The following is a 12,611-nucleotide window of genomic DNA, read 5'->3' as shown; positions in this document are numbered from 1 at the left end:
ATTTTTGTTATTTTTTTGCGTGGAGGTCCCTTTCTCAAGGATTGCCTTCTCCACCACCATGCACCAAGTCAAATTACTTGTAATAACGTGAAGGCATAGACATCCATTTCATCGTCGGAGGATCATCTTCATAAGGTTTTTCTTTATTCCTAGTTTCCAAAGTTGACTGGTCCTTCTGTGATTACTTTACATTTCCTCTAACCGACTCTCCTGTGAATTTCTTGGAAAATTTAGCCATATAAAAGGTCGTAAGCTTGGATATCTGGCTCCCCCTCGGTCATGAAAGAGAGCTCGACATTTTTACAAGCCTTCAGTCAAACTCAACACTTTTATTGCTGCCCCGCTCCTTCCCATGAAATATCTTTAAAATAATAATAACGAGACCGTCCACCAACTCTTGGTTGATGCGGCTTTAATGCATGTAGGTAACATTCACTGCGTATAACAACGCCTCCATAGAGCCGCTAAGCAGTTGAGCTCCATCATCCAAGCTGAAGCAGGTCAATCTCTTTGCGTTTTAAATATATTGGGAAATTCGGAAGAGAGCTTCTTATTCTTCCCAATATTAGTAATACACGTTTCGGGATGCTGCTCATTTCTGTTTATGATTTGTACAATGAATGCCCACACCAGGACAGGCTGCACATACCTCGTCTCAAATATAATGCCCACCTATCCCAGGAGATACACGGCCCCATTAAGACTTTTAATATTCCTCACTTTCATTAGCTCCAAACAGTGTGTCGTAATCACAAAGGCAGTGGCATAAATCACGAATCAGGCAAAAGCTGGTAGGAAGCAAGTATCAATTTTTACATTGCCATCACCTCCACCACCAATATTTTTTACGAGCATTTTGAATGACTTTCGAAGCTTTCCTTGAACCCTATTGTGTCACCTTCGAATTGGATTGTCAATTGTTGCGATTCTTTAAATTCTTGAACACTCGATTGGTTTCAATCAGCCAAAAGCACGAATGATTTCACCTCCACTTACCACATTTTCTCAGAAGACGGAATTTAATTGTTCCCTGCGTCGTTACTGATTGTTGTCAATGCGCAGTGCTGCTTACGATTTACAAGATCTATGTACGTGTGTGTTATGCTGGTAGGCTGCTGGTTTAGTAATCCCCAAATATTGAGTTGTTTCAATAGCTGCTGTGTGAATTTTCTTCTGAGAAGTTTCAATAATGTACACATCGCCCCACACCCTGTCGACAATTTACTACATATTGTACGCAGGCATTACACGTCTTACAGAGAACGACCACCAAAGCCAATCATAAATATTTCGCAATTGTTATTGTTGTAACTCCACCCATTTTTAATATTGTGTGATTGTGATTGCCTGACTGGTGCCAGATGAAGGCCAGCATCTTCTGTTGGGTCATATTTATTATTTATATTTCTTTGATTAGAAATGGTAATGCTTTCTCATCAGCATCGTATCATTCCTTATGGGACAGCTAACGACCAGATTAAAAATGATTATGATGGTGTTATGCTGAATCCCGTGGAACATTATTGCAATCAGGTTTTCAATTAAATATTTTGCTCTATAAATTCTTGCTTCGTTTATATTTACCATCTAATAATGCACATACAAACAAAAATTCCTGGATTGGCTTGTGCATTTTAATTTTTTTTACAATTGAGTGGTTCCAATGTCAGAGACTCTGATGTTCCAATATCAGAGTTACTTTGGTGAGACAAGGTTTGGAGAAAGAGTTAAATTTTGTTATGTGTCTCATGCTGTGAGACACTGTGATTCGTTTATAGTCTGAGAACTATAAAGGACAACTGGTGAACTGAGTTTTATTGCAGGAGATATAGTAATTCTATTAGATTGGCTCCATTGGACATTTTTTGCCCAATCGCAACAATTCACTTTATATGATTTCTTAAAATCCTGTATTGCTTGTTAAATGGGTTTGTGTCCCCTCGTATCATAATAACATGAAGAAGAATTCCATCCGAGGTCCGAGGCCCATCTCCTTCATGCAGCCCTAAATCGGTCGAGTACGTACACGATATTAATTTTCTGTTTCAAACGAACATAAAAAAGGGTTTGAAAAAATTTGTATCCTTTCTTCTGTTGACCAGAAATTTAATATTTCCAAGAATCCTGGAAAGGTTCCGAATGGTTGGACATAAATGAAAGTATATATGGATTGGTTAGAGTCAACTTCATTTGGAGAGCAAGATTATCATTATTACAAACAAGAAATGAATATTGGTTTCAATCTGTAGCTCTCTCTCAAAGAAGTTTGGGATGAGTTTCTTGAAAATATGGAGAGGATAAAATGAGCCGAAGAAATAAAGAGGAGAACATTTATTTTAATGTGATTTTTTATCTGACTTGTTGCTTATGTATAAAATAGACAATGGATGCAGAGGGAGAAGGATATATAGGTCATAAATTAGGGTGGGTTTTGGTGGGTTAGAACCACTCGTAAATCAAGAGATCGCCATTCTTTCCTAGCAGCCACTTTAATAGGTCCATTTGCATTTAATCCGAAGCACTTTTAATTTCCACCATGCTGGAAAAAATTGCTCGACATGAACAGCTCAACAAACCAATCTACGATAAGAGCTAGCTTTGAATTAATATTTAGGTTTGGCATTAAATTGGATATTTTTGAGAAATGTATCCCTAATTAATTATGTATGATTACTAACTAGTAACTACATATGTGGACTAACTATATATATGAAAGTATGTATACTGCACTGCTTGAAGTGTCAACTAATGAGCTCTCAAGTTTTGCATTCCCACAGACCGATAGAAAGCCTGCATGTTTTGTTTTATGTGTGTAATGTATTCGATGGTCAGTTTGTTTGCCAGATGTGGGAGGATATTTCAGAAGGTTGATAGGTATGATATAACTTTGAGAAATGTTGGATCGGTCTGTGATTTGGGTTCTCACAAAAGTCATTGTGATGGAAATTTTATTCCAAATCTGGAAACTGTAAGGAGTCGAAAGAGGAGAGAAATGAAGTGGCGAAAGAAAACAAAAAAAGGTCTGTTTCTGATCCTCCTTTAGCGTGACTTTCCAATTTTTACTTAAAAATGAGTTGATGGGTCACAAAAATTGACTATTCTCTTGTGAACAAATGTCCGTGATATTGGTATATCCCGTGCAAACTAACGGTCTGTTATACATGTTTCAGCATACATATGTATACGTAGATATGGAAAGAGTGGAGACAAGTGTGTTTCAATAATGTTGAACGAAAAGAAGGGACATTCATTAAGAAATGGGATCATGATTGATTCCATTCCATGTGTGCCCTAATGACATTTCTCTGCAAACAGGAGGAAATGGGCCTCCTCATTTTAATGTCCCTTGGAAGAAAACAGTCCTCTTATTGGGATGGGCCGGTTTGGGGTAAAACTGTTGAAGATTTTGTACGATAACAAGAAAGAACAGCATACTCGTAATACGCTCATGTCTTGTGCATTGCACATTCACGTTGACTTTTCTAATTCTCGTCCAAACATGTGCGTCCTAATCCAGTATGCGGGAATGGTAATCAAGAAGATCGAGACAACAACGGGCGTATAAGAAAACCTTGGTACACAAGAAAAAGAGGCAGGGAGCAAAGACTTATCCCAAAATGTGGAAGCGTGTGGGTGCACAATTAGTGACTGCCTGTAGACGTATAAATAAGTATAAGCAACATATGCGAATCCGCCACGAAAGAAATGACTGGAAATGGAAAGTGACGTTGAGTCAGGGATTCAAAGGTCTGTGTTGAAAGTCGGTTGACTGGAGCTATAAAGTCTTTGAAGCGATGGATCTGTTCCTCGAAGAGAGAACTTTTGTATAATAAAACAACCCTGTGGGGCAGATTTGGGGAAAATGAAAGAGCTTTCAACTCAAAACTCCTGCTTCCGGTCCAGATGCAGAACTTTTTCTTGTGGAAAAGAGTGGATCCACACATTTTTTCAATACCAAAACAACCAATTTTGCTTAAAACAATTAAATTTGAGATTATTCCTCCAGATGGAGAGGAATTTTCATTTGTAAATAGATTGCACAAAGACAACTATGAGAGCTCTATATATTTCTTCTGAACTACTTACTCATTTATGAATACCCAACGAGCTGTATATATCATACCTAATACTTTAAAAGGAATATTTTCAGACCGAATTTATTGGAATTAATTTCACCACACTGATAAGACTTATTGTAATTGCCACCGTTTACAAATGTGATTTACAGAAATGCCGGTTTTCTTACCGACACGTGCATTTGGAATTATCTGTACGTCGAGCTTGAGATGATGAGATTGAGTTTTCCTTGAAGAATAAATCTATTTTGCACGATATGCATACTCATGATCAGTCAGTTCACAGGTCGGTGTATTAATTTAACAGTTTGGTATCTGCCCCCAATGCAAATTTGCCTTTTAAATTTGAGTTTTAGTTTAAACCAGTTGAATGCAGGCCAGAAATGGGTGGTAATTTATATGTAGTCATCAGCATCATTATTTACATTCACCTGATTGCGCATCGCATGACTCAACAAGAAGCGTAGATAAAGTATGGACATCATTGACCATGATGAAATTATATCTCCAAAAATTAATTCCATCTAATTTAGAATCGAGTCAGTCATTAAATAAATACTTCACAACGAAGCGTGTGCGTGAGGCGATTTCACATTTCGATGTATTGATGTCTGAATTGAATTCCAATAATCAATAAATGAAAACAAAACCTATGCCCAAAATTACTAAATGTTAGTAATTTTCTTTTTATATTGTGAATTCCGTGGTCTTAATCGTGGCTATCGGGCATATCAAGACATGTTTATTTCGTTATGGGAGCATAAATTATGTATCCCAAGAATTCTTTATAAGTAGATAAACCCATACATGCCGAGTCCGGCGAACCCGTATGGACTAAACTTATTGAAATTTGATTCATGTGTGTCCTTGCACCCACTCAAAGAGGAATCCTATGTTAAACTGTTTGCATGAAACCCTTCAGCCCAATTTCGATCGAATTTTCATAATTTTAGATAGTTGGTTTATTTTATTAATTTCAATTTGTTTTAAAATTTTTGAGCATTTTCGAAAATTTTTCGACCGTCTTTGAAAAAATCAAAATTTCAAAAAGTTGAGTTTGATGTTGGATATGATAAAGCAACTATCTAAGATTGTGAAAATGCTAAAATTATGAAAATCCGATCAAAATTGAATTTTTGTTGAAGGTTTTAATACGCACAGTTTACCATGGGATTCACGTTTGAGGGGGTGTGGCGGCCACAAATGGGGGCAATGGAGTAAAACCTTCTTTCACTTTTCGTAGACTCACCTAGTACTACAACATATGCAAATGACATCAAAATCAGTTATTCTGCGGTCAAGGGATGTCCTCCGTAGTGTTGTAATTGTTATATAATCAGGAAATATCAATTTTATGGATTGCTACAAGTATAATTTCTTTTTTTATTGCAGGGACGCCAATAAACAGGCTTCCTGTGATGGCTAAGAATGTTCGTTCTTCACTTATTTATCTGCTTAATAATTTTATATATTTAATCCTTGTCACCCGCTGTTTTTTTGGTACCACGGATGACAGACCGGACACTATTGTATACTTAATTGTTGTTTGCATGATACCCTAAACAGGTTCTGGACCTCTATGAATTATATAATCTGGTCATCGCTCGTGGCGGACTTGTGGATGTTATTAACAAAAAACTATGGCAAGTTTTGACTTTACAGAAATTTGACTGCATTGAACGACATTTATGAATTAGTATAAATACACACACTATTCCAAATGCCAAATAATAAATGTGTAACTTTTGTTGCAGGCAAGAAATCATCAAAGGGCTTCATCTTCCGTCTTCAATCACTTCGGCTGCTTTCACACTCCGGACGCAGTAAGTTTATACATTCGCGGAAATTTATTGAGTAAAAACTATTGTCAACTCTCGTTTTTGCATCCGTTCATGGTTTTACCTTGACCCATCAATTATTGTTTTCAATCTGAGAATTTGATGTGGTGCCAAAATAATCTAAATAGTTATTCAATCATTTTGGACATAAAGGAGTTATTCAGAATGTCTTTAAAATATATTTCTGTAGGTGCGATTCCTTCATTATTGTGTTATGTTTGAAAACCAACGACTTTGGTATACTTTGCATGTACATATAGTTGCTCACAAGTCTCAAATTACTGTTATTTTAGTTGTTTGGCAAATCTAGCAGTGTCATTAATGCTTAGGCAAAATTATCGAAAATCAAGATGGTGAGAAGATAATGAGTATTTTTGAAGAAATTCTCGGTATTTTATCAAAAGTCGAAAAAAATGGTCAAATAAAAAAAATTATAAAAAAATGGTCATTCTATGGTGTAACACGGACAAGCTCTGAAACAGGGTCACGAATATATACCCAAATGTTGTCCTTGTCCCCTCTGGTCCCTGAGATCCAACGATCCTTCAAGGAGGACTCCTTGATCTTGAAAGGGAGAGTGATGATCTCCGTTTTCGTGGCGTGGTGGGGTGGATGCTGCAGGGCCGAATCCGGGACAAGGTTGAAGAGTTCTTTCCCATCCCTTGCATCCTGAATGGCAAGGGGGACCAAGTCCGAGTCCAGGGCCATGTCGGGACGGGTAATGAGGTACTCGATGTTGTTGTCGATTAGTCCCTCCTCCTTCATGAGGTTATACTCGTCCCCATATTTCTGAATAGGGAATAAAAATTGTCATGTTTCTTTTCTTACATTTACAAATTATCACCTTACCATGGCATAACTTTCCCCCTGTTGTGCGGAAAATAGGTCCTTGCAGAGGACAGAGAACGCCTCCATACAGATGCAGTTGTCGAGTCCCAGGGCTCGCATGAGGTCGTGCACTTTTGATTGTGCCTGTGCAGGATCGAACTGGAAATGGTTTGGGCGTGGTCCAAATAACCCTTTGACGGATTCGTGAACGCCCGGATACCTCCAAATTCTTATGGCCGGAACTCGGGTCAACTCTTCCCAAGTCATGTCCCCATCCTTGTAGGCCTTGATGATGGAAGGGTCGAGTTCACGGACTTCAAGGAGGTACATGGTCGGAAGGCGAGGCATGGTCGAAAGAAGTTTCGCCATCATATCGCATCGCTGTTCACGATAAGTGTCCGTGTTCGCCCTTTTCTGGTCGAAATGTTTCCTTCCAGAGGAGTTCATCTCAATCCAACTTAATTTGTATCTGCTGTACAGCGACATCCTCTTCTGAGGCCTTGAAGGGATAGGGGTAGGGATGAAATACTCCCACTTTTTGGTCTTCTTATTCTTGTCCCATGCGTACCCTGGCCGCACATCTTGCGCCCTGATCATCCACTCGTCCAACTCCTTATCATCCGGTTTCTTCAAGTTCGCTAACCATGCCAGAAACTTGTGGCGAATCTGGTTCAAGGCCGGGTCATGGGAATAGATCAGCTGTTGAGATCCACCGGCCGATGTACTCTGCAAAATAAAATACATTTCCCATATATTATGGCCATAAAAGGGACATGAGATAATTAATTCCAATAACTCACCGGCCCCGCCACTGCCGTTGATGTTGTTGTCCCCTGCAGGGCCGTCTGTCGGGCATGGGAATCTGAGCGCCCCTTGAATCCTTTTCTGACTCGCATGGATGTAGATGACGCCGCAGAAGTGACAATCGCTGCAATTTGACCCGACATCACGGCCCCCTTTACATCCTCCTCCTCTGGTGCTGCTAGAGGGCTCGAGGGAGGCGACGATTCTCCACCAACATTCGGTCCAATCCCAGACCAATCCATGGTCTCCCAGAATGGAAGTGGACGTTTGTGTCCTTCTTCCCTAAAAACAACACCAAGAAACATTTCCCTCAAAATATGGTCCTAAAATGGAGATCAGGTGGGTGTACTTACCTCATAAGTCCCTCCTTCTTGTCGACATCCTCCTCCTCCGGTGAAGGGCTCGAGGGAGGCAAAGGAACAGACGGCTGCACGAGTCCACACCAATCGTCCATCCTGGCCCAATATCGAGTAGGAGTCTCGTCGTCCTCACATTCCTCCCTAAAAAACAAAGAAACATTTCCCTCAAAATAAGGCCCTAATATGGGTCACGGTGGTGTACTTACCAAGTCAATTGATGACCTCCCTCCTCGTCTTTAACGTCAACTTCTCTCACGGGAGGGGTGGTGGGATTTGAGCGGACCGACTCGTCCTGGACATTTTCTGTCCCCCACCACCCCTCTGTCCTCTCCCAGTATTGGTCAGGTTCTTCACCCTCTTCCAAGTCTTCTCTAAAAAACACAAAGAAAATTGACCCATTAAACATGGCCCTAATAATGGGGGGTCACGGTTTACTTACCCCACCATTACGTGATCCTCGTCTTCCATTGTCACAAATTTCGTCAATTGATTTCAATTTATTTTAATTGTTTACAAAAAACGTGTCCTCAAATGAGCCTTGTTCTCCCTCAGTCACTCAGCAAACGATTCTGAGTCGTGCTTGTGCGTTGGATTTGTAATACGCATAGAGACTAAATCCTGCCCCGAGCGAGTTGATGGAATCAAATTTCCACAACAAAGCCATCCGTGTACATTTCTTGTTAAATTTATTTAATTATTTTCTCTCAATTGACCACACCCCCCAATCATCACATAAATTTTACCCTATAAGGCCTTAAAGGGACATGTTTGGTGTAGAGGAATTTGTAAGCATAACATTTTTTACCAATGATTCCATTCTTACCTTCGCATGGTAAGGTAATAGTCATCAGATTTCGAAATTTGTCCTGGTGCCATTGATTTAGTCGTCACAAGACACGGCAAGGTTGATGGCATTATTCCTGTCGTACCATAAATGCGGTGGTGTCATAAGATGAGCAGCAATCATCCGAATGAAATCAGTCGCAGCCTCATAGAAACTAAATACCTAGACGTGCAGCCGAAGCCAAATACGGAACAACGCCACGCCATCCGACGTGCTGGTTACTGAGATGATCTATTGTTATTGTGAGGATTGTAAAGAGTGATAATGATGAAGACTTAATGGATTGGAAATGTGGACTATAAATAGCTGATGATTCTCTGTTTATACTTTATGTCTCATCCCGGTGATCCACTTCTTATCTATAATTCATCCTCCTCCCTGCAATGCTTCCCATGTGAATAGCTGCCGATACTCAGTTAAGAGCATGCCAACCACAAATGTTTAAAGGTCCCAATTTAGTTCACCATGTAATGGCAAATAATCAAACAGCCTTTTTTTCACGCTCTGAATTCAAACATTAGCAATCATTTATTAGTTTAGTCTCATATGGTCTCCTAATTTAGCCTGTTTCTCAGCTTTCCTATGCACATACAAAATAATACGACTTGCTTTATAATATCACATCTTGAGGAAATATTTATAGTTTTATACGCGACTTCAGACTTACGTATTCCACAATTGCCTGATGATGATAAATATGTGGCGTAATATTTAATATAGCACAAAAGGGTGGAAAATAATGTGATTGAGACATGCGTTACTTATTCATCCTCTCATCGTCATGTATGTACATGTAGACTTACGTACATATGTACGTTTGTTTGAGTGAGTGAGTGTAAATATCCGTGCTTCTTGTTGGGCTGGCATTTCTTTTTCGAATAAAAAGAAGCCATCTATCTCGCTCACATTTGTGCACGGCTTGTGACGTCTCCTCCTTTCTTCCTTTCTCTAGTGGAAAACAAATGATCGAAAGGTTTGACTCGAACACACTTTGGAGAAACATGTGTCAAAGACAGGCTTCTGATAGGATGTGATGCGATGCATAAATAAATTCTCTCTTGTCATTATTCTATATTTATCACATCCAACATCCCATCATCATCATCCGCCTGCTCACCGTTATTCGAGACTCTGAATAATGTGGTTTTCTCGTCCATATTCATCCATTGAAAGCTAGCCAGCCAAAATTTCTCAATGTTGAATGAAACTGGCTCACTGAATGATTATGTTTTAACTTTCTATTCTCCTCCCAAAGCAATTTTTGACCACGAATTTTGCAGAATGATTGATAATTCTTGTTCCGTTTCAGATATATGAAGTACCTGTACCCTTATGAATGCGAAAAGAAGAGGCTGAGTACTCCTGCAGAGTTGCAAGCAGCAATTGATGGAAACAAACGAGAAGGCCGCAGGGCGAGTTACGGTCCTTATCCTGATATGGTGAGTATTGTACGAAATGAAAGCGTGATCCCCTCATCTCAACCCGTTTTTCGTAATCTTACAAGGGAACCTTAAGTACTGTCACATCTCGATTTCCTCGCGGGTGGTGTAATTGAGAGATAATTTAGTGAGTGTTACTAAAACTTTGTCATAGGACATACGGTGGAAAATCACGTTTTTGTGAAGTATTTGGCGAAAGCTGCACCAAAACGTGCATTTTCCAATGCTTTAAACATAAATAGTAGCCTTTGGAATAATGAAATGAAGTTTATAAATTATATACCTGTCCGTAATTGGCGTAATTTCATGCTGATCACCAGCGTACAAAAAATCATGCAAACATTGGCCAATTTTTTCAAATTGCGAAAATTTGCAAAATTTTCTCAATTTGAATTTCGTCGTTTTTAGAAATTTTAATAAAATTTAAATTTTAAACTTCTTTTATTTAAGCACTGCAAAAAATGTTTTCAAAAAAATATTTTTTTTCTTATTGTAACAAAATTGGCGAAAATTTTCAAAAATTGGAACTCATAATTTTTCATGAAAAACGATATAATGACCAATGCGAGTGTATTTTATGTAATCTTCAAAATTGTTGGAATTATTTGTTTACGCGAGCTGCAAAAAGTTTTGGAAATTTATGTCACCAGCTTTTAACATATTCCACAAATTAACTTTTCCAAACCTCGTTTGAGACTTTAAGCTTTTTGGAAAAATGGAAAAAATTTCATCTGGGAGGGACCCTGTTGGGTCCCTCCACTATGGCTATATTTATTATATTTATATATTTAGGTCTATATATAGGACGTCCTATATAAAAAGTTAATTTGTGGAATATGTTAAAAGCTGGTGACATAAATTTCCAAAACTTTTTGCAGCTCGCGTAAACAAATAATTCCAACAATTTTGAAGATTACATAAAATACACTCGCATTGGTCATTATATCGTTTTTCATGAAAAATTATGAGTTCCAATTTTTGAAAATTTTCGCCAATTTTGTTACAATAAGAAAAAAAATATTTTTTTGAAAACATTTTTTGCAGTGCTTAAATAAAAGAAGTTTAAAATTTAAATTTTATTAAAATTTCTAAAAACGACGAAATTCAAATTGAGAAAATTTTGCAAATTTTCGCAATTTGAAAAAATTGGCCAATGTTTGCATGATTTTTTGTACGCTGGTGATCAGCATGAAATTACGCCAATTACGGACAGGTATATAATTTATAAACTTCATTTCATTATTCCAAAGGCTACTATTTATGTTTAAAGCATTGGAAAATGCACGTTTTGGTGCAGCTTTCGCCAAATACTTCACAAAAACGTGATTTTCCACCGTATGTCCTATGACAAAGTTTTAGTAACACTCACTAAATTATCTCTCAATTACACCACCCGCGAGGAAATCGAGATGTGACAGTACTTAAGGTTCCCTTGTAAGTCTCATCCTCAGTCAACAGGAGAGTTGCATTAAATTTCTTTAATAAACAATTACATTCATTGATCGGTGATCTGTTTATCGTTTCATTCCGAAATTTCTGAGGTTAATAAGACAATAAATTGTGCTAATTCAAACCCATTTCATTTTGATATCCACATGTTTCCGCCCGTCTGTAAAGACTCGTGCGTGGCTATGATGGTTTTTAGTTTGATATGTATGACCGGAGTGGGCACGATTCGTGAGCTATTATGAATCAATGTAAAGTCTCAAACTGAGTTCAGCTCAAACAACTTTATTTAATGAGACGAATTTATTGCGCTTCATATTACAACGCATCTCCAGTCTGGCTGCACCATCGTAGTAAATATGTACACATGTATAAGCACTTGATTCCACATTATTTAATCCCGTAATTGGCTCTTATTGATTTATTGTTTGTTTGATGATGTCGTTATCCCTGTTTTAAGTGTCATTTAACATTTATATGCACACATGACTTTCTTAGAGCTCATTTCTATTCTAACTAAAGTTGCACATGTTTCAGATATCGCCATTAAGTCTTGTTGGAGGAAGACCTCAAATGAATGGGAACGGGCATTCCATGCACTCCACAAGTAAGTGTCCATTGAAGACAAGTAATTTTTAACCCTCGTTTTGATAAATAAATTCAACGAGACCAAATGTAAAACAACGAAAACATAAACCTAGTCAAATAATCTATCGCAGAAAGTAGTGTGATTTGTTTGCTCGGTTTTAATAAGTTTAGGGGAGGAAGTGATAGTTGGCACAACCTATAATCAAGCTGAGCATCATTTTATCTTTCTCCTTTCGTGATTCGTATTTACTCCTTTTACGACTTTATTTTGGAAACGTGTTTTTCACCGACTTTAACTGCTTTAACTTTGACTTAATGCCTGTCTCATCGCCAGACGAATTTGAAACGACGAGGTGCAAAAGAAGGGATGCATAATACGTAATATACGT

At 38.1% G+C, this 12,611-nt stretch overlaps 2 protein-coding genes across 4 annotated transcripts in view; one reads left to right on the top strand and one right to left on the bottom strand.

Moving 5' to 3' along the window:
• LOC110854527 (protein dead ringer) overlaps positions 1–12,611 on the top strand; it is a 51,251-nt gene that overhangs the window by 34,150 nt on the left and 4,490 nt on the right. For 2 of the 3 annotated variants that reach the window (XM_035854122.1, XM_035854120.1), the window contains 5 exons: positions 5,469–5,506; positions 5,643–5,719; positions 5,831–5,899; positions 10,059–10,188; positions 12,157–12,241. In XM_035854122.1, coding sequence (XP_035710015.1) covers positions 5,469–5,506; positions 5,643–5,719; positions 5,831–5,899; positions 10,059–10,188; positions 12,157–12,241 — 399 coding nt within the window. The remainder of the gene's footprint in view (positions 1–5,468; positions 5,507–5,642; positions 5,720–5,830; positions 5,900–10,058; positions 10,189–12,156; positions 12,242–12,611) is intronic. The other variant, XM_022102981.2, reaches the window with a different exon arrangement.
• On the bottom strand, positions 5,860–9,280 carry LOC118436315. The gene is made up of 6 exons (XM_035854113.1): positions 8,345–9,280; positions 8,112–8,276; positions 7,900–8,046; positions 7,543–7,828; positions 6,764–7,468; positions 5,860–6,703 (listed from the first exon to the last, which is right to left on the bottom strand). Exons 1-6 carry the CDS (start codon positions 8,371–8,373, stop codon positions 6,365–6,367), a joined length of 1,671 nt encoding a protein of 556 aa, XP_035710006.1. The 5' UTR covers positions 8,374–9,280; the 3' UTR covers positions 5,860–6,364.

The sequence above is a fragment of the Folsomia candida genome, unplaced genomic scaffold (assembly GCF_002217175.1).
Source record: "Folsomia candida strain VU population unplaced genomic scaffold, ASM221717v1 Fcan01_Sc001, whole genome shotgun sequence".
In the NCBI taxonomy this organism is placed as follows: Eukaryota; Metazoa; Arthropoda; class Collembola; order Entomobryomorpha; family Isotomidae; genus Folsomia; species Folsomia candida.
Note: the sequence above shows the minus strand (reverse complement) of the source record. Positions and strands in the feature narration are given on the sequence as shown.